The following is a 26350-nucleotide window of genomic DNA, read 5'->3' on the forward strand; positions in this document are numbered from 1 at the left end:
AGTCCTCTCCTTGCTGGAACTACTCGGGACGGGTTCTGCTGCTGGTAGCCTGCTCTGGATGGGGGAACACTCCATAGTGCAGACACCCATACTGTGGGCACGCCTTCTGTGCTGCCACATAGGGAGAGTTTGGTGACGGGCTGGGAGAAGATTAGGGTTAGGAGTGAGGGGTCTGCAACTGAGTGGGGATATCAGCCTATTTCCACCCTGGCAAAGAGGGGAGACTCCCACAGCCCTGATGCTGCAGTAAGTATTTGAAGATATACCTAACTCACAGAGCTGGAAGGGATGCTGAAAGGTCATCAAGTCCAGTCCCCTGCCTTCACTAGCAGGATTAAGCACTGATTTTGCCCCAGATCCCTTAGTGGGCCCCCTGAAGGATTGAGCTCACAGCCCTGGGTTTAGCAGGCCAATGCTCAAACCACTGAGCTATCCCTCCCCCCACTAACAGCTGTACAGCGGCTTTGCAGCATGTTGGGAAGGACTCCTCCTTACCCTGGTTGCTTGGACTATTCGCTAGAGTGTGCTAGGCCCTTCATGAAATATTTCTCAGGAGGTTGTAAATTATAAAGGCATGTTACAGCTGCAGACAGTTCAACTTTAACCAGTTCCAGCAGCGTCAGAAGGGCACGTTCCCACAATCTCAGACTCTGAGTCGTGATTCCCTGGGCTGAAAGTTATCTAGTGCTGGCTGTCACTGGGGTTGGAAAGCCTTGAAGTATGTTTCTTACAAAAATGGTTATGAGACGCTCAGTTAACCTAACATTGCAGAAAGATTCAGTGGGGTGAACCTTCAAATGCAGCCACCTAAATTAGGCCCACACCCCGGGTAACTTTGTGCACAAACACATGATGGGGCACATACAAATACGGTGTTTAGGTGCACAATGGACAGAAGAGCAACTTAAGCTTGTTCACTTGACAATTTCGCCTGATATGTCTAACCCACCCCCTGCCTCCACTGGAACAACCATCTCACAGCACCTTCCTCACCATGTCATACCAGTGTAGCTATTTCTCCAGATTTGGGTACATGGAGAAGTTTACTATGTGTTCTGTGCATTAGCCCCCCTTTGAATGTCTTCCTGCTTGACCTTGGCTCTTGCACATAGAGGAGCTGTTTGCTGAAGGTCTCACCCCAAACTCAATTTGAAAGTAAACAGAGGAAATGCCAAGTAGCCCAGTCAGCAGTATTTAGCTCAAGTTCCTTGGCCTCAGTCACCATCTCAGGTCATTTAAATTAAACGACTTAAATGCTAGATTTTGAGAGCTAAGGAAGAAAATGATAATTGCAAAGCAAACACGGGAGACAGGTACACACCAATCCTGGAAGTCTAAAGTAAGCACTATTCCAAAAGCCCTGACATGCAACCATTTTACAAACAGTCCTGTTGGGCCCCTTACCCCAGCTGCAAGCTGGAGTACAGCAACAGAAAGCCTCTGGTTTCTAGTGTAAATGGATGTAACCCAACCCAGCATGAGCACCTTTTTTAGATAGTGGAGCTACATCTGTCCCCATGTCCCCAGTGGGCATCTGTCCTCAGCATACGCTGCCAGTAAAGCATGTTGGGACGAGTCAGGACGAAGGTTCCAGCTTGATGCACACGATTATTCTCCATAAAAGATGGCACTGAACCTCAGGTGGAACCACCCTCATACTCTGCAGAACTTCAGCCCGCAGCTGGGGCCCATCTCTGCCTGTGATGGGGCCCTTCTCACTGGTGATGCTTCCACAGAAGTCCAACATGTAGCCTTGAGGAAAATGGAGCGGGAAGGGTCAGACGGTGCTCACAGCTCTGAGCCCATCGTAAGGGGCTGCAGTGCAGAGTCACACGACCCCAAAGGGGGGCACCAGAGCTCTTCAGCTCCCCTGTGCGCACAGAGAGTGTGCAAACCGCTACTTCCCTGTCGCAGACTCAGCAGACTCCCCCCACCCTGCACGCCAGCTCCAATGGGGGGCCCATAGTGGTGGTGTTATAATTACACCTTAGGGCATCACCTGCTTTCTTGAACTAGGCAGGGGGAATCCTTGAGTTCCTCTCAGTCCAGAGTCTGCAATTCTATGAGCTGGGGGAGGGGCAGAGGAAAGCTCCTTACTCCCCCTTCCCACTGTGCACCGGCAAAAGGGCCAGATAGGCTCTAGCCCCATGAAAGGAAAATAGGATGCAAAGGGCAGAGATTACAAGGTGTTGAGCTCTTTAAGACAATGTAATGGCAGTACCTGGAAAGTCACCATGCAGGATACAGTTCTTACTCTCTAATGATCTGCAGTGCTGCCAAGTGCCGAGTGATTCTGCACACACGCAGGGTTACTCCTGACTCACCAGTTACTAATAGTTCATTACTCAGTCACCCTGTGATAGTTCTGAAACACTGTGTCCAGCTTTAGGGTTTTTTTCATGCCAGATGTTACTAAACAGTTATTCAGAAAACTTGTCATCTACATTTCAAACAGAAGTCTGGAGCTAATTCTGCTCTCAGGCCTCGTCTACACTCCGTGGCTGTGCTGGTATAGCTATACCGGGATAATCGTACCAGAAAACCCTTCTAAAGTAGGTGCACTTGTACTGGCAAAAAAGTGCTTCTGACAGCGCAGTTTATTCTGGCTTGGTGAGCAAAACCAGCTTTAGTCATAAGTTCTCCTATGCCAGGAGAACTGCATCTACACTAGGAGTTTGGCCATAGTTATGCCACCAAAATAATCACACCCCTAACAGACTTAGCTAACCGCACTATGAACACTCATGACTATTCTCAAACCCATACCAACCTCTCCTCTCAACTGCCCCCACCCCCCTAATCCAACCCCGAGCAGAGTTTAGAGCCTGTAAAGGGAGAGGTGCCAGAGACTCCATAAAATCCACTAGAAACTTCACTTTTGCTATTGATTTTATATAGAAGGTACTCAAATGGGCGTCAGTATAAAACCCTAAGATAGACAGATAGGGTATGTCTACATTGCCATTACACCCATGGACATTAATCATGAGCTATGAGTCTGTTTAATTGTAGTGTAGATGCTCAGGGGTCCCAGAGCCTGGGCTCCAGCACGAACCAAAATGTCTACACCACTATTGATCAGTGCTGCAGCCTGAGCCCAAGTCAGCCATAGGTGTTTAATTGCAGTTAGACAAACCCATAGATATACTGGCAGAGATTTTAAGTGTAGACCTACCCTCAGATACATCAGTATAAATCCAGAGGAAATCCACTAACTGCTATAGCAAAGGTAAGATAATCCTATGGTATAAAACTAAAGTAATTCAGGAGAGACCCTGGATTTGCACCAATATATCTAAAAGTAAAGTTTGGCCCACAGCATGTAGTTTCAGAACAGGCCACACCTTCCTTTAGCTGGAAGGCAGTGTCTACTGCAAGGGAAGGGAACTGGGTGGAAGATATTACATTATGGGGCTAAATCAGTGACTCTCACCTGCACTTCTGCTGCAGCTGAATCAATACATATACAGAGACATACCTATCTCATAGAACTAGAAGGCCATTGAGTTGAGTCCAGTCCCCTGCCTTCACAGCAGGACCAAGTAGTGTCCCTAACAGATTTTGCCCCAGACCTCTAAATGGTCCCTGAAGGATTGAACTCACAATGCTGGTTTAGCAGGCCAATGCTCAAACCACGGAGCTATCTCCACCCCCAATTGTTGGCAGCTGCATCTTAGAACTCTGTCTTTTCACAATTTCAAAGCCACTCACGATGCACCATTTTTATTATCCTCAAATATGAAATGGACATCGCTGCAACGAGCTGGGATCCAGTCCTGGAACCCTGATGCACACAAGCAACCCTTACTCACATGGGCAGTTCCACCAGCTTCACAGCTACTCGTGTGAACAAAGTTCACTCAGATGAGTTTGGGTTGCAGGATTTGGCTGGTAATGGAACGCTAGACTTGGAAAATTCACAAGTTGCATTTCTGAATGAATAATGCATCTCATTGTATGTTGCTGATCATAGAATCATAGACTTTAAGGTCAGAAGGGACCATTATGACCGTCTTCTCTGACCTCCTGCACAATGTAGACCACAGAATCTCATCCACTCACTCCTATATCAAACCTATGTCTGAGCCACTGAAGTCCTCAAATCATGGTTTAAAGACTTCAAGGTGCAGATGCTAATCCACTTAATTTTTCTAATTCTTAGGGGGTAGATTTCATGCTGACAGCCCAGTTACACATTGTAGCAGTGCATAATCTGATAGCTTAGAGAGGATAATGGAGAACACTGGTTTGCATCAGCTGAGGATCCAGACAATATTTAGTTCCACCAAAAATATGATCAAAATGCTAGCATTGTAACTCAGAATCTTGACTTCTCTTTTTGATGTCCATTTCAGAACATGCCTAGAGTGCACAGGAGAACTGGCAAGCATATCCTCCTGAACTGAGACTACTTGCACACAAAACTCAGAGACTACGGAACTTGGGAGATAATGCAAAATATCCAGTTCCTAGTGACAACCACTGGAGCCAGTGCCTGGCACTAACATGACGAAAGATGGAAGCCCAACATCAGGATAGGTAGATCTGAACGTGCAGAAAGTTACAAAACTTTTGAACAGCAGTTCTCAAACCACTACAGTATTTTTTATCAGAGGGGTAGCCGTGTTAGCCTGGATCTGTAAAAGCAGACGAAGTGGGTATTCACTCACGAAAGCTCATGCTCCAAAACGTCTGTTAGTCTATGAGGTGCCACAGGACTCTTTGCTGCTTTTACAGTATTTTTGGCAGCTCCCACTGTATGGTTGGTGAGATTCTGGATAAAATATCCATACACGGAGCTTCCTGTTCTGCTTGCCTGTCCTTCATATTATTCTTTTTATTGGTATATGTTTTGCTGCAGCCTGATGATGAGCTCTAGTGTCATATAACAGCTCAAGAATATAGCAGAACCAGAAGCCTATGTTTAAAACACCATCGCCCTGCTGCTGTAGATGAGGAAGCTGGGAGGTAACATGCTGAAGAAAGGAAAGAGCTAACGGGTACATTTACTCTGTTGAGCAGTCGCCATGAAACAAAGGAATCTGAACATCCTGGCTGAATGCAAGAACAACTCTGTTCCTAGACCGTTCTAGGAGAGGACCTTGGAAGAACTAGGCAAGGAAGCAAGGAGTTGAAAGTGTATCTATTTATTCTTGGTCAGTGCTGAATCCAGTGGTTGTACTTGCTGACAAACAAAACAGTCTCGTAAATAATGTTTGCCTTGAAAAAAGGAGAGGGGAAATGAGTTTCCTCTCGCTAAGTTTGTTTCTCTTTGGAGCTGGTAATTTCTTTATTTTTGTGTACCAGACAATGCTGAGCACATTGTTGGTGCAAAACAATGATGATGATGACGGGTGGAGAAAGAGGAAGCAATTTCTACCCCTTTGTCTTTATACTACATACATATATAAATAACTAAAATAGGGAAAGAACCAGTTAAGAATTATTTAGACAAGTTCGATGTCTTCAAGTTGGCAGTGGCTGATGCAATACATCCTAGAATGCTTAAGGAACTGGCTGAAGAGATCTCTGAGCTATCAGTGATAATCTTTGAGAGGAGGATGGGAGAGATCCCGGAGGCCAGGAAAAGGGCAAATATAGTACCTATCTATAAAAGGGTGAAAAAGAACAACCCAGGGAATCGCAGACCAGTCAGCTTAACTTTTGTACCTGGAAATATAATGGAACAAATAATCAAACAATTGATTTGTGAGCACCTAGAATATAATAAGGTGAGAAGTAAAAGACAACATGGATTTGTCAAGAACAAATCATGTCAAACCAACCTAATATCCCTTTTTGACTGGGTAACAAGCCTTGTGGATAGGAGGGAAGCAGTAGATGTGAGGTCTCTCAACTTAAGTAAGGCTCTTGATTCTGTCTCACATGACTTTCTCATAAACAAACCAGGGAAATATAGCCTACACCAGGGGTTCTCAGACTTTTGTACCTGGTGACCCCTTTCACACAGCAAGCCTCTGAGTGCGACCCCCCCTTATACATTAAAAACACTTTTTCATATATTTAACACCATTATAAATGCTGGAGGTAAAGCGAGCTTTGGGGTGGAGGCTGATAGCTCGTGACCCCCCATGTAATAATTTCATGGCCCCTTGAGGGGTCCCAACCCCCAGTTTGAGAACCCCTGGCCTACACGAACCTACTATGAGGTGGGTGCACAATGGTTGGAAAACCATACTCAGAGTCGTTATCAATGTTCACAGTCAAGTTGGAAGGGTATATCAAGTGGGGCCCCACCACACTCTGTCATGGATCTGATTCTATTTAATATCTTCATACATTATTTGGATAACGGCATAGAGAGAATTATATAATTTGCAGACGATACCAAGCTGCGAGGGGTTGCAAGCGCTTTGGAGGACAGGTTCAGAATTCAAAATGATCTCGACAAACTGAAGAAATGGTCTGAAATAAATAGGATGAAATTCAATACGAACAAATGAAAAGTACTACACCACTCTGCTTCCTCAAGAGTTCTTGGCTTGGCTAATGGCAGCACAGCTCCTAAAGGAATCAATAAAGGGACCCTCCTCTGTTGATTCTGATTCGCTGCTCCGCACTGATCTCTCTAGGCTCCTTAGTACGTGCTGTATTTGATTATTACTTAGTGTTCATATTATAAGAACAACTGGAAGTCCTAACTGAGATTAGCATCTCATTTTGCTGGGCACTGTGTGCATCACAGTGGGCTTGTCTACATGGGGAAATTTACTGACATAGCCATATGGGTAATGCAGAATAAGAATGTCCACACAGGGAGTTGCACTGGTGTAACTATACCAGTAAATCTCCCTGTGCAAATAAGCCCTAACACACAGTCCCTGCCTCAAAAAGCTTATAATGTAAATAAACAAGACAGATAAAGGGTGGAAGAGAAACAGAGGCAGGAAGTGACTTGCCCCAGTTCACACAGCAGGGAATAGAACTCGCTAATCCAAAGCAACACTAGTGTACAGAGCCAGTGACAGGAAAAGGTGCATGTCAGAACTAATGTGAAACTGAAATGAGGCCAGCAGGTGATATCATAGCTGAATCTATGAGATATTTCCAAGCATTTGGTGTGCAGCATTCGGTCAAGCTCAGTAAAGTATTGCCATTCTCAAACACAGTATCATTTAAAAATACATTCTATGTAGTAAAAAAACCAAAACCTTACATTTGAGGCCCTAATCCTGCAGGCAGGCCCACCCTGCAGATCTGATTGCCGGGTAGGGGCCTTAATGGGTTACTTAGAATGCTGCATCCTTTCTCAAAGGATAGTTATTTTTATTGCTAAAAAGCAGTTAAAAATGCAGGCGTAGTGGAAAATTCAACTAAACTGCACAGAAGAAATTCAATTCAAACAAATATCCTTTCTCAACTACAACTTTTCCAAATACCTGGTACTATTCTTGTTCCATCAGACGCCACAATGGTAAATCACACATGGCATGCTAAGCTTATGCTATATCACTTTAGACAATAATAAAAAACAAAACAATACAACCCCCCACCACGCCCAAGAAGATCAATTCTGAATTTAAGGCTGCACACTATAGAGATACAACCTAGCTTTTCAAATAGCTGATGGTGTGAAGTGAATTGTGGTAAGATGGCATATTGGCACATCAGAGCATCTTGTAATACACCATGAAGGCGGCACAGAGCGAAGAACACACCTTGTGTAGAGAAATGCCCCCTTGCTACACTAACCCTGTGGTATTGGGTGGCACTCATTTGCTTAGCCTGAAACTAATGATAAAATGAAAATAATCTTTTGCAAAGCAATGTTTATTTCTCCACTCAAATTAAGCTTTGTGCAAAGATCCTGGTATTAAAACATTAATAGCACTAGTACAAAGAGCACATAAATGTATCTTAAGTATACACTGGCTGGATTCTCAATGAAAATGAAGAAACGCTGTCATCTTACGGAAAGTTAGGGGAATATCTTTTCCTTCCATCTATCTCTGTCTTGCCATCTTTTCTTTTCAAACTATGCAACCATATATAATTGGAGCAGAGCCTGTTTCTGGGGGGCGGGGGCAGCAGGGTGTCTCATTTTCACTCACCTTTCATACCACTCCCTTCTTCCTGGAATGTGTTACGAGCAGAAGGCTGATCTTCTAAATGTTCACTCCCACCACTTCCCGAAGAGGCTACACTGCTCTGTGGAGACAGGGGGGCGTGATCGGAGGGGATGCACTGGGGTCCTCTAGCTCGTAAATCCTCATGAGACATCCATCCATGTCCTAGAGGCTGGTTTGGCACATTCATGGGTGGGGTAAGGGACACAGATCGTTTCAAAGGGCTGTGGTGTGTCTGGCCTGAGAGAACTGAAAAAAAATAAAATTAAACAGGTTATTCCCCCCCCTCACGTTGTGGGATGCAGCAGAATCCCCAGTGAAGCTAATTAGTTAATCATGCTGTGTACTGCTTACCTCCAGAACTACAATTTCATGACTGGCTGGCTGCTAGTAACTGAATCATAGCCTGAGCTGTCTTTTGCTTGCTCAGAAACAGAAAGATACAACATCTCAAGCAGGATGGGATCACACGATTCAGATCTAATCGCTTAGGAAAAAATGTTGCATGGATTTGTTTTCTAATTTTTAAAAAACTGGTAAGTTTTTCACTCTAAAATTATTCTTCCTGGCATCAAGGGTACAATTACACGCAGGATAGAAAACACAGGTAGTATGAGGCTACATATATTTTGTTGCTACCATTTGTCTTCATTTCTGCACAGACGATTATCTGTCTTGCATAAAAGATGCAGTGGTGAAGTTTTAGATGGAGCAGGAATTTTCAGACAGCTACATGTAGGAGCACAGAACTTGCCACGCTGGACCAGACGCATACTCCCCCTAGTTCTGCATCCTCTCTAGCGGCCTGCACCAGATGTTTCTGAAGAAGGTGAAATAAAATCCCCATAATGCAATTATGCAACAACTTGCCTATAGAGGAAGTTTCTTCTTACTTCCTTTAGGCAAGTGGTCAGCTTATGCCCCAAAGCATGACCATTTACATCCCTTATAGTTGTTATCCTATCTAATGTAATTGGATGGCTCATTATCCATATAAATGTCTATCCCTTTTTGAATCCTACTAATCTCTTAGACTCAAAGGGTATGACTACACTGCAAAGTATAGCACTGAGTCTTAGACCTCAGGTCAATTCACTTGGATTTGTGGGGTTTGGGCCGCAGTGCTAAAAACAGCAGTGTAGACGTTCCAACTGACGTTGGCGCCAGGCTCTGAGACCCTCCCCTCTTGTTGGGTTTCAGAGCCTGGGCTCCAGCCCGAGCCTGAATATCTACAATGCTATTCTTAGCCTGTCAGCCCGAGACAAATATCCCAGGTTCTGACAGTCCGTGCTGTGGGTCTTTCTTTGCAGCGTAGTCATACCCAATCAATCTATGATTAATAATGAGAGCATCACAACAGAGAGGAGCCCAGCAGGTGGGCTATAAAGTGCACCTCTTTCAACCTTCCAGAAAAAACAGACATCAAACGTTGTGCTATAAATATGCCTAGGTGACAAACAGATTAATCAGATTCCCAAGAATCTCTCTCATAGAAACCTTTGAGGTTTTTCTCTCCGGTTATATACGTATTTACATTTTCCCTGACTGATATATTAACATGACCCAGTTCAATTTGGTTTTGGCAAATAACATTTACAACACTAGGGAAAAGAAGAACAATGCAAACTCCAGTGATTTGGGATTATTTCTTGGAGAGTTTTAGCAACATCTGAGAGATTTCAAAGCTGGGTGTGTATTCACTTGGCTTTGAGTTTAAAGAGCAATGCAGATGCTCTTGCTTGGGAAGTTAATAAAAAAAGAAGTTTTAGGATTTCTGAGACTTTTCTGGAAGAGTGTTTAATTCTGACTATAATTTAAATGCAATTATTTTTATTGCAGGATCTGAGTTTCAGGCTACTACTCGAATACATGTCAACATTTTCTCAGTGCCCTTTCAAGGTACCATCTAATTAATTTTTAGGTACCTGTCAATGAGCCTCTCTCATCAGTTCATTTTGGTTGTAAATAGGGGCAATTTGAAGTGTGTAGGGGAGAGGAGAGAAACTAAGGACTTATCTCTGTTTTCTATGGGTGAAATATATCTGAAAAGATTGCTCTGTTTGCTTCAGAAAATTCAAATTCAATTATTTGTATAGGCATTAATTTGACACAGACTGACAACTACAGAGGCATTTAATGTATTTGTTTTAATCTAGATAAGTAAGGTTTAAATGTCCATTTACACATGTTTTATTAAAGTGCATTGAATGGAATTGGTCAGTCTTGGGTAGTTGGCTCCAAGTCAAAAATACTTCTTGATCAGCTTGCTTGTGGGTTCTAGTAAACTGCTCTAACGCGTGATACTGAGTTCTAATAGCAGTCTCTAAGTGGCACATCTGTTAAAACAAACAGAACAGCAGAAAATTTCAACTGTGCTGGGGAAGTCTGTTTGATGGGCCTACTGACAGACTGGCCAGCAGAGATGTAGTTAACTTTCTTAATATTTAACTACTGGCAATTAGTCTTCTGTGTTTAGAACCTCAGGCACGAGTTCCTAAATTGGTCTGAATACAAACTCAAGACAGGATGGGTTGTGTGGTGATGGCTACCAGAAACGGCTTTTATTTATATATTTCCAGAGGAAAGCTTAATTTGTGCAGAAAAGAGCAAATTCTGCAGGAAGAAGCTAATTACACAACACAGGCAGATTCCTTCACATCCCTGATTTCTGATGGCTGTAGATGTAAGTTTCACCATCAGGATGAGAAGAAGAGATAGGCAGTAAAAATATCCCAGGTTTCAATTTCAGCTATTGCTCTGGTGAAAGCATGTTACCAAAACATTCCTGACTGACCAGAAGCACAGAGACAAGATGAACAAATAGTGGAAAAAGGGGGTAAAGTGAGTGAGAAACTCAGTAACTTTATTTATTTCACGGCTGGTCTTATTTATTAGGCACTCATTTAAAAGTAGCCTGCTACTGTGCACAGTCCAACAGACCACAACACGAGCATGTAGACTCCTCCAACTTCTAAAGAGTTCCTTGGTCTTCAGGTTCGTACTGTAAGAGAATCTGATGCCTCTTGAGAACGTAGCAGAACACTGTGCAGGTGGAATAATAATTGATTCTCTCTTGATTAAACAGTTTCAAGAAAGTGACTCCCCTCAAACTTTTCATGACTCAGTAAAAGACGCGCTAATGGGTACTTGGTATTACTTGAAGAGCAATGATAAATATTAAACTGTTACTTCCTGTTACAGTGGTTCTTTGAGACGTGATGCAGATGTGTATTCCATTTAAGTGTGTACGCACCCAGCACGCTGGAGCTGGAGGTTTTGTCTAGCGGTACCCGCGGAGGGGTGATGCTTGCGCGTTCTGGCTGCAGCCCCCCTCCTCTGGCTATATGTGGCAGCACTGCTCTGAACCCCTCCTTAGTTCCTTTGCACTGAACACCCATGAGAGGGGACTCCGATGCAGAGGAGATAGAGTGTGGGTCGTGGAATACATGTACGCATTACATCTCAAAGAATCACAGTTACAGATACGTAACCATTCCTTCTTCTTTGAGTACATGCAGATGTGTATTCCACTTAAGTGACCTCCAAACAGTACCCCTCCCAAGAGGCGGAGCTCGGACTCTACTGAAATAAGGATCTCCTTCTGAAGTTTGTATCCACTCTGGAAGATGCAGTAATGGTATAATGGCCTGCAACTGTAAGGATAGAGGACGATGCAGCAGGCTTTCAAATATCCAATATGGAAATGTCACTGAGGACCATTATTGACGTTGCTTGCACTCTTGTTGAAGGAGCTTGCGTTCACGGAGGAGGCATTGCCGAAGCTATTTCATATGCAGTCTTGATATAGGATGTTATTTGTCTAGAGATGGCCTGTGAAGAGACTGCTTCATGCGCTTTGCATATGACACGAACAGGCGAGGTGAAGCATGAAATGGTTCAGTCCTATCCAGATAGAAAGCTACACATCTCCTGACATCCAAGGTATGTAGAGGCTGCTCCTCTGGAGATGAATGCAGTTTAGAAAACAACACAGGTAAATACACTGCATGGGGCAAATGAAACTGAGAAACCACTTCAATCAAAAGTTTAGGGTGTGGTCATAAAGTCACCTCGTCTTTAGATAACTGCGTATAAGGAGACCCTGCCATCAGAGCCTGAAACTCTCACACCCTCGATGCGGACATAATCACTATCAGGAACTCAGTTTTCTGACACAAAAGGGGCAGTGGACAAGATGCCAGGGGCTCGAATGGGGGACCCATTAGAGCAGTGTTTAGGTCCAACAAGGGCACTGGCTCTCATAGCAGAGGATGCAGATGTAGATGTAGAAGCCCTTTCAGAAATCTCATCACCATGGCATTGGGGAAGACTGATTTTTCCCTGTACATGGGGATGGAATGCAGACACTGCTGCCAGATGCACTTTCAATGAACTAAGTGCAAGACCCAACTTCTGAAGGTGTAGCAGGTACCCCAAGATGTCCTGGGTAGAGGTCTGCATTGGTTGGATCATGTGGGCCAAAGACCACTCTGAAAACCTCTTCCGCTTTGCTAAGTAGGCCATCCTGGTAGTGGGACAGCCACTGTGCACTGCTCTTATTCATTCAACCATGCAGCAGCCACGCTATGAGATGCCGGGAGCAGAGATGCAATCATGACTCTGCGTGAGCAGGTTGGGATGGAGAGGAAGCAAAATGGGAGGCTGAACTGACAGTGTGAGAAGGTCAGAGAACCAGCACTGACTCGGCCATGCCTGGGCAAGGAGACTGAGCTTGGCCTGATCTGCCTTGAGCTTGAGGATTGCCTAAGAAATTATCGGGATGGGGCAAAGGCGTATAGGATAGTTGACTGTCAACTGCAGTGGAAAGTGTTGAAGGGGGAGCTTGGACTGAAGCCCTCACCCCGAGAGTAGAAGAGGCGACATTTCCTGTTCTCCCTTATAGCAAACAGGTTGATTGTGAGAATGCCCCACAATGCAAAGATGACCCGCAGGACATCTATCTTCTGGGACCACTCGTGATGGTCTAGGAGATGATTATGTACCCCGAGCAAGCGGGCGGCTGTTGGAGTAATGTTCTCCTCAATGCAAAACTGCCACAGATTCATCACCTCTAGGCAGAGCGCCCTGGAGTGCGCTCCCTTTTTTTATTCACATAGTACATCATGGTGGTATTGTCAGTAAGTATGTGAACCACTGCGTGTTTGATATGGTCACGGAAGCTGCAACATGCCTTGTGGATGGCCTGAAGTTCCAGCACATTGATATGGAGTGAGGCCTCCTACTCAGACCACAGTCTCTGTACCTTCAGCGATCCCAGGTATGCCTCCAACCCAGCAGGGAGGCGTTGGTAACAAGCAACTTGGTTGGTGATGGCCCAACAAAGGAAATGCCCTGGCAAACATTCTGTGGATAGGTCCACCAGTGCAAAAAGTCCAGGACCGGTGGTGGGAGAGAAACCAGTCTGTCCAGAGACTGAAGAGTAAGACAGTAGTTTGTCCTGAGCCACATTTGAAGGGGGCGAGGGCACATGCAAGAGGACATGTGGTCCAACAGTCTCAGACACATTTGAATGGTCGTGGAAGGCTGAAATTGCAGACTGAGGCAAAGATGTCGAATTGTCTGAAAACAGTCAGTCAGCAAGAACACTCTCGATGTCATGGAATCTAACAGGGCCCCAATTAACGCAATTTTTTGAGTGCGAACCAAAGATGATTTTCTGGTATTTAGAATGAGATCCAAACACAGACAAGCAAGTGCAAAGTGGGACTGACGTGAGCGAGAACTTCCTCTCTGGATCTGCCTCTTGGTAACCAGTCATTAAGATACAGAAAGATGTGGATTCCCTTTTTTCTGAGATATGCCGTAATCATGATGACACTTTTGGTGAAAACTCAGGGGTGGATGAGAGCCTGAAGTGGTCTCTCATATACAGTCGGTACCTGCATCTCCCTCATCCTTACCAGACTCGAAGGATGCCCGGAGGCCAGAACTGGAGTCAACAGTACAAGGAAGGGTCAAAAGTACCCACATTGTCCTGCACGCTGGCACCAGCTCTGTGCCAGTCCGTGCTTTTCCTGAGGGAGGCAGAATAGTCAGCCCAAGACCTGGCGAGATCTTGATCGGTCTTATGAGATCTCCTCCTCGGCGCAGTCAATGGGGAAACGGCTTCTCCATTTCTTCAGAGAGGAATCTGCTTCAGAACGTCAAGTGACAGAGCTCTCAGAGCCCGAGGGTCACCTTCCACCTGATGAGGGACTCAGTACCGGATCAGGCCACGTGGCCTGTCCGAGGAGGTGGTGCATGAGGTGAAAGTCCCAAGCTACCCGAGTTCTTTTCTTGAACAATCTACAGATCATGAAATGATCCTTGAGGTGAGCTGTGCCGAGACAGAGGAAGCACCGCGTGCGGGGACTGCTCCTCTACAGTAAGGACAATGTTTAACCCTCAGTGAGTGCATCACCGCGGAAACAGACTACTAACACTAACTACTAGCTGTATGCAATAATAAGTGAGCCCAAGTCTATTTAGAGGTTGTGAGGTTAAAACCACACAGAGCTCTGATTCCAACCACAGGCAGAAAGAAGGAACTGATGGGGGTTGGGGCAGTGCCGCCTCATAAAGGTAGGGGAGGAGTCACAACCCCGAGGTGTGAGCGCCACCCCCCTATGCGTACTGCTAGACAAGATCTCCAGCTGTGGCACGCTGGGCGCGTACACATATAAGTGGAATATACATCTGCGTCTATCTCAAAGAAGAATTAAATATTCCTAGGGGTTGTGCATTTCTTGACAGGAAGCTAGATACATTTAAGAAGCTCTGGTTAGACAAGATGGGTCAGTGAGCCCTGATAAAAGTGCAGGGAAGATGAATGAGACATCCTTGCCTTTGCAATCGTATTCTGAAAGTTAGTGACACACTTCAACTCTGCAGTTGTCCTTGTTGAACCTCATCAGATTTCTTTTGGCCCAATCCTCCAATTTGTCTAGGTCGCTCTGGAACCTATCCGTACCCTCCAGGGTATCTACCTCTCCCCCAGCTTAATGTCATCCGTGAACTTGCTGAGGGTGCAATACATTGCATCATCCAGCTCGTTAATGAAGACGTTGAACAAAACTGGGCCCAAGACTGACCCCAGGGCACTCTGCTTGATTCCGGCTGCCAACTAGACATCGAGCCGTTGATCACTACCTGCTGAGCCCGACAATCTAGCCCACTTTCTATCCATCTTATAGTCCATTCATCCAATCTATACTTCTCTAACTTGCTAGCAAGAATACTGTGGGAGACTGTATCAAAAGCTTTGCTAAAGTCAAGTTATATCACATCCACCACTTTCCCCATATCCACAGGCCAGTCATCTGATCATAGAAGGCAATCAGGTTGTCAGGCATGACTTGCCCTTGGTGAATCCATGTTGACTGTTCTTGATCACCATCCTCTCCTCCAAGTACTTCAAAATGGATTCCTTGAGGATCTGCTCCATGATTTTTCCAGGGACTGAGGTGAGGCTTTAGTTCCCCAGATTTTCCTTCTTCCCTTTTTTAGAGATGGACACTATATTTACCTTTTTCCAATTGTCTAGGACCTCCCCCAATCGCTACGAGTTTTCAAAGATAATGACCAATGGCTCTGCAGTCACATCAGTCAACTCCCTCAGCACCCTCAGATGCATTTGATTTAGACCCACAGACTTGTGCATGTCCAGCTTTTCTAAATAGCCCTTGACCACTGAGGGCTGCTCACCTCCTCCCCACACTGTGCTGCCCAGTGCAGCAGTCTGGGAGCTGACCTTGTCTGTGAAGACCGAGGCAAAAAAAAAAAAAAAAAAGAAAAAAAAAAGAAAAGCATTGAGTACTTCAGCTTTTTCCACATCACCTGTCACTAGGTTGCCTTCCCGATTCAGTAAGGGTCCCATGCTTTCCCTGGCCTTCTTCACGAGATACTCATGCATCCTGCAGCAGTACATCCTATCACTCTGAATGCTAGCCAAGATGGTGGACCAGGTTATTGCTCCTCCTGAATCATTCTGGGGAAACTTTCCTCAGATACTCTTTATTTGGAGTACTGGTGTTTAATGGGGCAGGGCCCAGAGCATGTAGATCGTTGTCTGTGGAGAGGTAAACCATTTGTTTGTCAGTCCTAATTTACATCATTAATTCATTTCTCTGTTGCTGCTCTGATCCTGCAACCCACACTCATGCCTTCATGAGGAGCTTAGCTGTGTGTTGTTGACACACCTGGCCCTTATGAGGGTGTAGTGTAGCTTCCTTCCACAGCATGGTGAAGGGATTGGGCAAGGGTGAAAGTAACTTAAAGGACTTACCGATATGTCGGAGTCTTGAGCAGGGGGCGTGGTCTCAACCAGAAAAGGTGGGGCCTTTAAATCCCCGCCCCTTTAAATCATCGCCGGAGCCCTGCCGTCGCTACCCCGGGGCTCCAGCAGTGGGGCTTGGGGAGTGATTTAAAGGGCCTGGGGCTCTGACTGCTGCAAGGAGCCCCAGGCCCTTTAAATCGCCAGCCTGGTAAAGCCGGTCCGGTCCAGCACGGCATACTGGCATGCCATACCAGACTGCACTGGCTTACTTTCACCTCTGGGATTGGGGGCCATAAGCCAGTCTTCCCTCTGCTGTGATTTGTTCTCCAAAGGGTGCTGGCAGGCAGCCATGAGGAAAGCACATGCACTGCAAATGGGCCTGTCCTCCGCACTTGGAAGAAGCTGAGAAGGGTCAGTTCATGCCCCCAAACGCACCCTGAGGTACCTAAGCAAAGGCCAACCACAGTCTGAGAATTAATCATTAATTATGAGAGCCTAGATGGGCTCATTAAATGGTTTGTGTCCCAGGGAAAGTTGCACTAAATGATCTGGAGCCATTTTTCCCCAATGGTGTTTGGAACTGCCAGATACTGCAGTCTCTCTCAGGTTTCAGACCCATTTAGACTTAAAATTAATAGAAACCCGCCCCCCCATGACAATGCCCTGACCTACTCTAGATACTGCTGGGATGCAGAACTCTTCCTAGCAGGGCCAGCATTCTGAACGTACTGTAGCGAAGAGAGGCAAATAACTTCTTTTCCAGAGGGCTGAGGCTATGGTTTACAACAGAGAAGACATTTTCATCTGGTCTGTGGAAACAGGTGCTGGAAAAAGACTTGAAATTTGCAATCCTGTATTCAGGAAAACTGGTGTGTGGTCACTGGTACCCTGTCAAGGCCAGCTCCTCGGCTGGTGTCAATCAGCATAGCTCCTTTGGCACGTTAGATAATACTAACTGCATTACAGTTAAAAGATCGAGGTGCAGGAAGATCCTGAAACGTATTTAGGGCAATTCTGAGGTGGGATGGTTTATCTCTTTGATCGCTTCCTCTGTGAAACAGACTCTGTTCGCTCCTAAACTGACTGTAGCTCTTTATCCCATACTGTTGATCCATGTAGGACGTGGGCCATGCAGACTGGGGTTTGTTTATTCTCTCTCCCTTTTTGAAGTGGAGATGCCGTTTTTTATACACCAGGGCTAATTTCGGAAGCATTTTTCACTAATGACCATGAGGAACAGCAAACGATGTTTATGCTGCGGCTTCTTGGGAGGGCAGACCAAATGTTCAGAAGGCAAAAAGCAGCCACTCCCGTAATCAGAGGGTTCTAGAAATCGGCTCTGCCATCGATGCAATGTGTAGCCTTGGACAAGTGGCTTAACTTTTCTCTGCCTCCATTTGCCCATCTCAAAATGTGGAGAAGAGTATTGTAAAGTGCTGAGTATCAGAGGGGTAGCCGTGTTAGTCTGGATCTGTAAAAGCAGCAAAGAATCCTGTGGCACCTTATAGACTAACAGACGTTTTGGAGCATGAGCTTTCGTGGGTGAATACCCACTTCCTCAGATGCATGTGCTGAGAGATTCTTGGCACAGTACAATGGTGCAGATATTAGTGACTCCATCACTAAGATTTACCTCTAAAATGGAACTAAAAATTCCTCGATGTTACGCTGCAGTGGCTGAATTTGACACAAATGGCCTGATTTATGGTCCTCCCAGGCCCCACTGTGTCTCCCCAGCTCTGGCCCCTGGGGGAAATCCCACGGTGCAAGGAGGTTCGCTGGGTGGTGCGGAGCTGTTGGAATGGCTCTTTGCTTCTCCCATCCTCAGAACGTCCAGGGTAAGGGGCTTGCCAGGGCTATAGCTGGGGTAGGGAAACCTGGCCAGACCACCCTGGGGCGTGACTATTTTCAATTGCTGGACGGCTCCTGAGGGCCATTGCAGCCACGCATAATTTAGAGTGGTCCTGCAATTGCTCTAAACTATGTGGCTACAATGTGAAATACAGTTCTCCAGTTGATGGAGTAAGAAAACACGATCCAAAACACATCTCTAACCCTACTGGCACCTGGGTTGGGTTTTTTGTTTTTGATTTAAGCAGCAGTCTGCCCCCTCAGGGAATGGGTGTAAAACCATGTTTCCTTAGGATATGTCACCAAATGATGTTGTCCTGTTAACTACTATATTTTTTTACTCTGCAACTGTGTGGTTATAAGCTAAATCCCAGTAAAACAGACACATAACGCAGCAGTTTGATGCCAACTAGTTTCCCATTTGAAATCACTGTGTTCTCAGCCCGTCCTGGCTCCCTTGCACCTCTATGCACTGCTCAGTTTGTGGACCAGAATGGGACAATACTGACCAGCTCCTTTTGTTCATTTGCAAGGAAACAGCAAGTTCTGAACAGAACAGGCCCTTTTCCCCTGGCAGCTATTCAAATCATTAGGAAGAGTCTGTTCCAGGAAACGCACTCTGTTAAGGCAAACAAATTGCTTGCCTCTTTCACAGTTTCTCCTACTTTCTCTAATGAAGAACCCAGAAACAAAAGCCAGTATGAATCATACAGGGTGTCCTGCTATTGGTCCCTTCTCCTGCAGTAGTTCATTCACATAACTAGTGGCATACAGACGAACGGAAAAGCTCAGGCTTGTATGAAGCAGATCTTGATGAAACAACTGTGTTGAAAAATACATCCCCTAACCCTTGAGGCCTCCTCTTTACGTTTCATGCTTCGGCTTTTGTTGTTGTGATTGTAACTTCAAACATCAAAACAGCAAACTCTGGTCTCTGAACCATGCCAACAGCTGAGGGGAATAAAATCACAACCCAAAACCCAAGTTAGCATTCCACAGCTCAACTTTTTCAAGCAAACCAAAACCTGACTCTTTTAAACGATGGCATAGTTGCCCATTCAAGATAAAGATTAGTTAGATACAGTAGTGGTAACGCATGTGTTACTAGTACTGCTGATCTTTTCAAGCAGAGCCTGTAGGGCCTAATCCAACATCCACTGAAGTCAGTGAGAATCTTTGAAAATACGATAAGCAGTGATTTCTTACCTGGTAGTTTGGTTTCAGTTGCAACTCACTGCACAACTAGTATTATTATTGTTTGCTTATTCATATGATGGCAGCATGCACACGCCCCAGTAAGGACTAGCACCCTATTGAGCTAAGCACTGGACAAACACATACGCTGACACTACACTGTCATTGACCTGATACATGGAGCAAATCCATAATCACGGCTAAGTCTTTATGTCCTGGTTGCTTCCAAAGGCGATACATCTACTCCATGACTGCAGTAAACAAAAAGTAGCAATCTCTGGAGAGGGACCCTGTAAATCCTACTGAGCAGTAGAGGTCTTGTAATATTCTAATCTACACAGATTCTTAAACCCACACGTATCACTATATATCTAAAAGTCTTCCAGTTGTGCATTAATGTGACTAATATCTGTCAGTTTTAAATTCAGATGATTATTTAACATGTGGGATAAAAGACAACCGAAAGTCTCAGGATGAACTCCTGGCTCTACTGAAAAACTCCCATCGACTTCAGTGGGGCCAGGATTTCACCCTCCACTTTCTGGGTCAGTATTTGGTGACTAGATTATGGGCATTATGGGAGTTTTGCAAGAAGGCTCTATCCCCGTCCCTGCTGTATCTGTTCTGTGGATGAAAAGAGAACCCTAGTCCTCAGGGCTGTGCATCTGGCATCTTATACACACTCAAATCCCTTTAAAATAGAAACTAGAGTTGAACACTGTGCATAAGTGGGGAGTCCCAGTTCATTAACAGCAACATTTCATTGTTAACCCAAGTCTCAATAATTGCTCCACAATTTGTTGATTTTTCTGTTGGTTCCTAGGGAGGGTTCCTACCAGCTTGCTGACCAAGCTCTCCTAATTAAACTGACTGGTAACTCAGCAAGTCTCCTCTCATCTTCTCTTTCCACTTAACAGGTGGAGACTTCAAAGGACAGCAAATTCTGTGTCACTCCCTAGAATAGAATCAGAAACACGAAGAGTTGAAAACTCCTGCAAGGTTCCATATGGAAGTGCTACCAAACTACCTGTTCTTACTTTAACTTCTTCATATTACCTTCCCTTCACGCATGACCTTCCCTCACAGCTGTCACTCATAAGCAACTTGGGGTTTCTCTCTCAGAAAGTTGCACCAATATAACTTGAAGTGTGAATTTAAACTGATACCTAAACTGGTGCAAAAGTCTTTGTGGGTGCTCTTGTTTCAGTATAAAAGTGGCTTATTTTGGTTTAGCTAAAGCTGATTAGGAATAGGTTTAACTAAATAGGGATAAGTCACTCATATCCTGATATAAGAGTGTCCACACAGACTTTTACATCAGTTTAAGTATACCAGTTTATAATATTAGATAATACCTGGCTCTTACATGCACTTTTCATCAGTGGATCTCAAAGCCCTTCATAATTCTTTATATTCAAGTTATACCACAATTTTCTCACCAAGTCCTTAGTCCCCTAGTCACCAGGGGCCATATTTCCAAAGGTATCTAGGTGCCCAAAGATACAGATAGGTGCTCAGTGGGATTTTCAAACGCTTCAGGGCAGGTCAGGCACCTAAATCCCACTGAAATCAATAGAAATTAGGCACCTAACCTGCTTAGATGGTTTTGAAAATTCCACTGAGCACCTATCTGCATCTTTAGACACCTAAACACCTTTGGAAATCTGGTCCCATGTGCTTTGTGCTGACGTGTTCCACACTCGAGCTTACCAGCCCACAAGCTTCTGCTGAGGATGCTACACATCAGGCTGAAGGGACTCACATCACAAAAGAAAGCTGAGGGAAGGCTAGTTTGTTCTTCCTCCTCCCAGAGGGAAGCTTCTAAATCAAATTGTCTTTTCCCGCAACACTGCATCAACATTTAAAAAGCTCTAACCAGAGATGAAGAGATTCTGGGCCACATCTGTGGCTTGTTTACATCAGTGTAGTTTCACTGAAGTTAATAGAGCTGTGCCCATCTATATAGGCTGAAAATCTGACCTCTCGGTTATTAAAGAAACTTGGCAGGCTACTGGTGATGAGGTATTGGGTACCAGTCCCCACCACAGTGGCAAGTGAAGGCAAAGGTGCTGATATTTCATGCATCAATCACTTGCTGGGGACTGCTTAACAAAAGCTCCATCTTTGAGAAAATGTTTCCCCTAGAACAAGAGGTAGATTTGATAGCATCAGCTTCTATACTGGAATACACTTTAGATGGACAGCCCTGCACTGCGCCTCCCCCTGCCCCAGGAAAGCTACACAATCATCCTGGAGAGCACACAGTAGGGTGGAATTTAGAAATGTGCCTGTACACAGCATTGGGCAACCCTTGGTCCATTCCCATAGTGCCTGAGAACCATAAACAGACATTAACATTCACGTAGAAACAGGCTAAAGTGGATGGACTACTTGGAAAATCCACATTTTTGACAGTAATGAACCACTGGAAAAAAATGATGTCTGCATAAGTCACATCATATACAACCATCTAGGAAATACCACACAGGAAATTACATGAATTTAAAAGAATTACTGCCTTTGTCATTTGTCCCATTAAATCATTCTGTCCTCCTCTCTTCCAGTCTACTTGTTAGTTTTTCTTCTTTATTTTGATTCTCACACTCTCACTCTGTCCTGTTCTCTTGCATTCACTAGATCAGTAATTCTCAAACTGTGGGTCATGATCCCAAAGTGGATCATGATCCCATTTTAATGGGGTTGCCAGGGCTGATGTTAGACTTGCTGGGGCCCGGAGCTGAAGCTGATGCCCAAGCCTGGGGCTGAAGCCGACGCCCGAGGGTGGAAGGACTGGGCTTGGTCACCCCTGTCTGGGACAGCAGGGCTTGGGAGGGCTCAGACTTTGGTCTCCCCTCCTTGGGTCGTGTAGAGCAATGATGTTTGAGAACCGCTGCACTAGATGCACTGCCCCAACTGTGTGTGTTCTGTTCCCAGCAGGGTTGTTATCTGTCCTTCCTGACCTGCTGAGGCTTGTTAGATTCCCTTGCATACATCTCCTGCTTCAAAGGGGGCTCTGAATAGACAATCACATTATATAAGTTAGTGTTGGGAAAGATCTGAGCCCTTTCCCTGGCAAATGCAGGATACAGTCCCTCACTAGAGGACGTGAGAGATACTTAACTGATACGACACATCACACTACCCAGGAAGCTAGTCTGAGTCCATCTGTTGTCCCAGATGCTGTCACAAACAGCCCTGGTTGGTAATGCTTCTTGATAATCCCCAACTCCATATTTAACATGGATATTTGGTACTTCCACTGGTAACTCCAGCCCTGCTGTCCGACCTACCACAATACGCGTATCAGTCTGTACTCGGTAGAACCCCAGCCAAACTCATTGACATCCTGCTACCTTCTCCAAAAGATGAGAGTTTACAGGTGTAAAAAGTCTGCCCTAATCTCTATCAGCATTGCAGATTTCCTCACGCTAGAAGTTGACGCAAACATGTATCTGCTGTGTAACAAAACAAATTCTCAAACTATATTGATCGGCCAGTTGGAAAGTTGGAAGTCACAAGAGAACACTGAACATCAACCAGCATCTAACTACATAACAAACGAGAGCAACACACTTAATGCAAATAGTTCAACCTCTTGACTGCCAATAACGAGCCATTAATTGCCGTGCATTTTATCCATTTGCATTTGGATAGCGCTGCTTTGAATCTGAGACAGACATGAAGTCTTAATATAGCTGGAAAGGAAACATCCTTGCTGCAGTCTCCCAACTGCACTTTGATAGGAAGCAGTCAAGGAGCAGATGTTGCTTATACAGAGTATGGAAACATCAAATCACTAGATCTATTATCCAACCCTCTTTTAGCAATTTGAAAGATGTGATATCAAGTAAGCATAACAGCAAATATTTTTTCCCCAAAAGCATCTGAAAAGGGGAAGGAAGCTATAATTATGGGAGCTGTTAAAAGTCTTAGTAAATGAAGCAAAATAACTGTTTTGTACGCTGCTTCTTTAAACCATATGTCAGAGGTTAATTCAGTGTGTGTTACTGAATCAGTGTAATGCAGCCATTCCAAATGTTACTGACAGGCAACATTTGATGGCCAAGATCCAGTTTGGTCAAAACACTTTGAAATTAGAATTTTTTTCAACCAGCTCTAATATTTGTACATTTTTCATGCCTTTTGCTTGCCTCGCAGTTCAGCAAAATACAACATGGGGGGAAGAGTTCCTGGGGATTTCCAACCAGACAAACTGGGATGTGCTGGAAATGTCACAGGAAGCCAGTTCTCACGACATTGCCAGCAGTTTGCTGTCGGAGGGAATGCTAGGGGGATGAGAAAGGTAGCTCTCTGAGGACCAGATTATGCCCAGCTGCTGCACAGGTGTGCAAAGGCCAGGTGTGTGTTCACAAGCCCTAGCACCCTTCATGCACCAGCCACAGATAATCATAGTCTCTGTACTCTGAAATCAAAGAGGCTGCTCCCTCTTAGTGCCCTGAGCATGTCAGCCATTCCATGGGCATCTCACAAGCTAAGATGGTCGATCTGAGCCAGGCCATGAAAGGCAAAACCAGAAGCAGACCTACCTGCTACCTCAGTATAAGGGGGAGACGAACATGGTTTTATTTATTTGTAGGTTTATCAGTCTCATTCATCCAGCATTCTCTGGGTACATTTAAAGAGCTCAAAATATAACATAACATGCTGACCAATGTCTGTTCTAAGCAGCCTCCCAGGATAAATGGAGCATATTCCTCACCCACACCAAAGCCTGGAAAGGAACAGATGAGTGTCATAGCAAGCCTTCTGGCTCCATTAAACCAACAAGGGAAGTGAATGTCCACAGCCAAGGGCCCTCCATTGGGGATGCCCAGCCACCATTCCTCAGATATTCAAATCTAAGGCTACGTCTACACTACAGCCTATGTCAGCAAAACATATGTCACTCCGGGATGTGAATATTCCTCCCCCCTGAGCGACATAAGCGTTTGTGTGCACAGCGCTATATCAGCAGGAAGGCTTCTCCCGCCAACACAGCTTATGCCGCTCATGGAGGTGGTATTTTTATATCGACGGGAAAACTCTCTCCCATCAGCATAGAGCATCTTCACCACATGCACTGCTGCAGCTTAGGACATATAGACATGGCCCAAGACTTAGCAAAACCAGGCCAACAAAACCAACCCATCTGATCTCAACTGTCATGTAACGAAGAAGGAATGAGGTGGTGCTTAGATAGCCAGGACTCAAACATCATCAGGCTTTACAGATCAAAATCATCACTTTATATTGCACAGCAAAGCAAACTGGAAGCCAAGGAGGGATAGCTTTAATGTGCTCCTTATGGCTAGCTGCACTAATTAAGTAGATCCTGAACTCTGCATTAAATTTAGCTTCTGAGTGGAAGTCCAGGGTAGCTCATGCAGAATACATTGCAATAATCTGATCTGCAGCTCAAAAGTGTAAGACTGGTGGGGAGAACATCAGCAATAACTGCAATTTCCTAACCCAGTACAGATGGATAAAGGTGCTTTGAGAGCAAATGAGGACCTAGAAATTTCCCCAGAATGCAGAGAAAAGCCAGGAAGGCATATCCCCTCATTTTCAGGGGCAACAGTTTTATCTGGAGTGAGTCCCACTGCAGCTTACTGTCATCCATGCCACAATTTCTGCTAGTCACCAGAGCAGCTGGGAAAGTGCACCACGGTTCTGAGAAAGATCCATCATCTAGGTGCATCTCAAATATTCTTTTCTCCTTTCCTAGTAGCCTCAGGCATGCACTGAGGAGTGACAGAAGATAAACCTATGGACCCTTGTAAACAGCAGGCTGCTGGGGCAGGCGAGCATACTGATGTCTATGCTTTTTGGGGGCTGGAGAAAAGTTGTGAAAACCTCCTGGTCAAAGGCACCGAAGGCTGCTGAGGGACCTATAAAGAATTATTGTGGATGGCTGACATCTTTCCATTGCTAGGATGTCATCGACCAACAAAACTAACCATATCTGTGCCATAGCCAGATCAAAAGCCAGTTTGACAGGGGTCAAGAAGCCAGAGGACTCAGAAGCAACATCGTTACCTCACTATTCCCTTCTTAGTAACCTTCCCCTGAAAAAGGGAAGTTAAATACTGGGCTACTGGGTGGCAATGCTAACAGACAGTTTCTTAAGCATGAGCTTAACAACCTCTCATTTGAGGGCAAACCGGCACTTTCTGTATTGTGGTAGTGCCCGGAGGCTCCATCCCCATTGGGCTAGGCTGTTTAAACATAAGTCAAAGAGACAGGCCTTGCCCTGAAGAGCTGACAGTCTAAGGCGCTATGAAATCATGTGGGAGTTGGGCACCTACCATGTTTAGGCACTTCTGAAAACACCATGAGGCCTCTCTCTGCATCTTTAGAAGCCTAAATATCTTAGAACTTCCGGCCCAGTGTGACTGATAAATAAACGGCTACCTAGCACTTTGCCCATCCTGTGCTTCCCCAGTCTATTCTCCCCATGCCAGTTTGGAAAGTGACTGGAATAATAACAACCCCTCTCGTCCGTAGTAATTTGTCCAAATCCCTGGCAATTACCATGCCACTTCTTCTGCCACCTGTCACTGGTCATCAAAGCGTTGCAGTCGTCAAAGCTGGAGGCCCGAGTTATAGAACCCCAGAGACAGTAGTGCAAGAACCGGTCTGTTACAGCCAAATAGAAACGCAAACCAGTGAAGCATTCCTCTAGGGAATATGTTTTGTCCACTCCATAATGCCTTCTTTCCTCCATAGCAAACACATACCCCACTCTCACTTGACCTCTTGCCCTGCCCAGAATGGTATTTTCATACAACTCATTACCCTGAACATCTCTCACATGATTAGCTCAAACCAGGGATCCATTCTTGTGCCCATTCTTGGCCAATGAGACCATGAACTGGACAGGGTACAGACAGATGCTGGATACAGTGGGGCACGTTACCCTTTGAAAACATCAACCTTCTAATGG

The 26350-nt window shown here is 45.1% G+C and overlaps 1 protein-coding gene across 10 annotated transcripts in view; it reads right to left on the minus strand.

The window, feature by feature from the left end:
* SAMD4A (sterile alpha motif domain containing 4A) overlaps positions 1-26350 on the minus strand; it is a 213788-nt gene that overhangs the window by 39700 nt on the left and 147738 nt on the right. For 8 of the 10 annotated variants that reach the window (XM_050952584.1, XM_050952582.1, XM_050952579.1 and 5 more), the window contains one exon: positions 8073-8336. The exons of the other annotated variants lie outside the window; for them this stretch is intronic. In XM_050952584.1, coding sequence (XP_050808541.1) covers positions 8073-8336 — 264 coding nt within the window. The remainder of the gene's footprint in view (positions 1-8072; positions 8337-26350) is intronic. 10 annotated transcript variants of the gene reach the window in all.

Source organism: Gopherus flavomarginatus, chromosome 5 (assembly GCF_025201925.1).
Source record: "Gopherus flavomarginatus isolate rGopFla2 chromosome 5, rGopFla2.mat.asm, whole genome shotgun sequence".
Lineage (NCBI taxonomy): Eukaryota > Metazoa > Chordata > Testudines > Testudinidae > Gopherus > Gopherus flavomarginatus.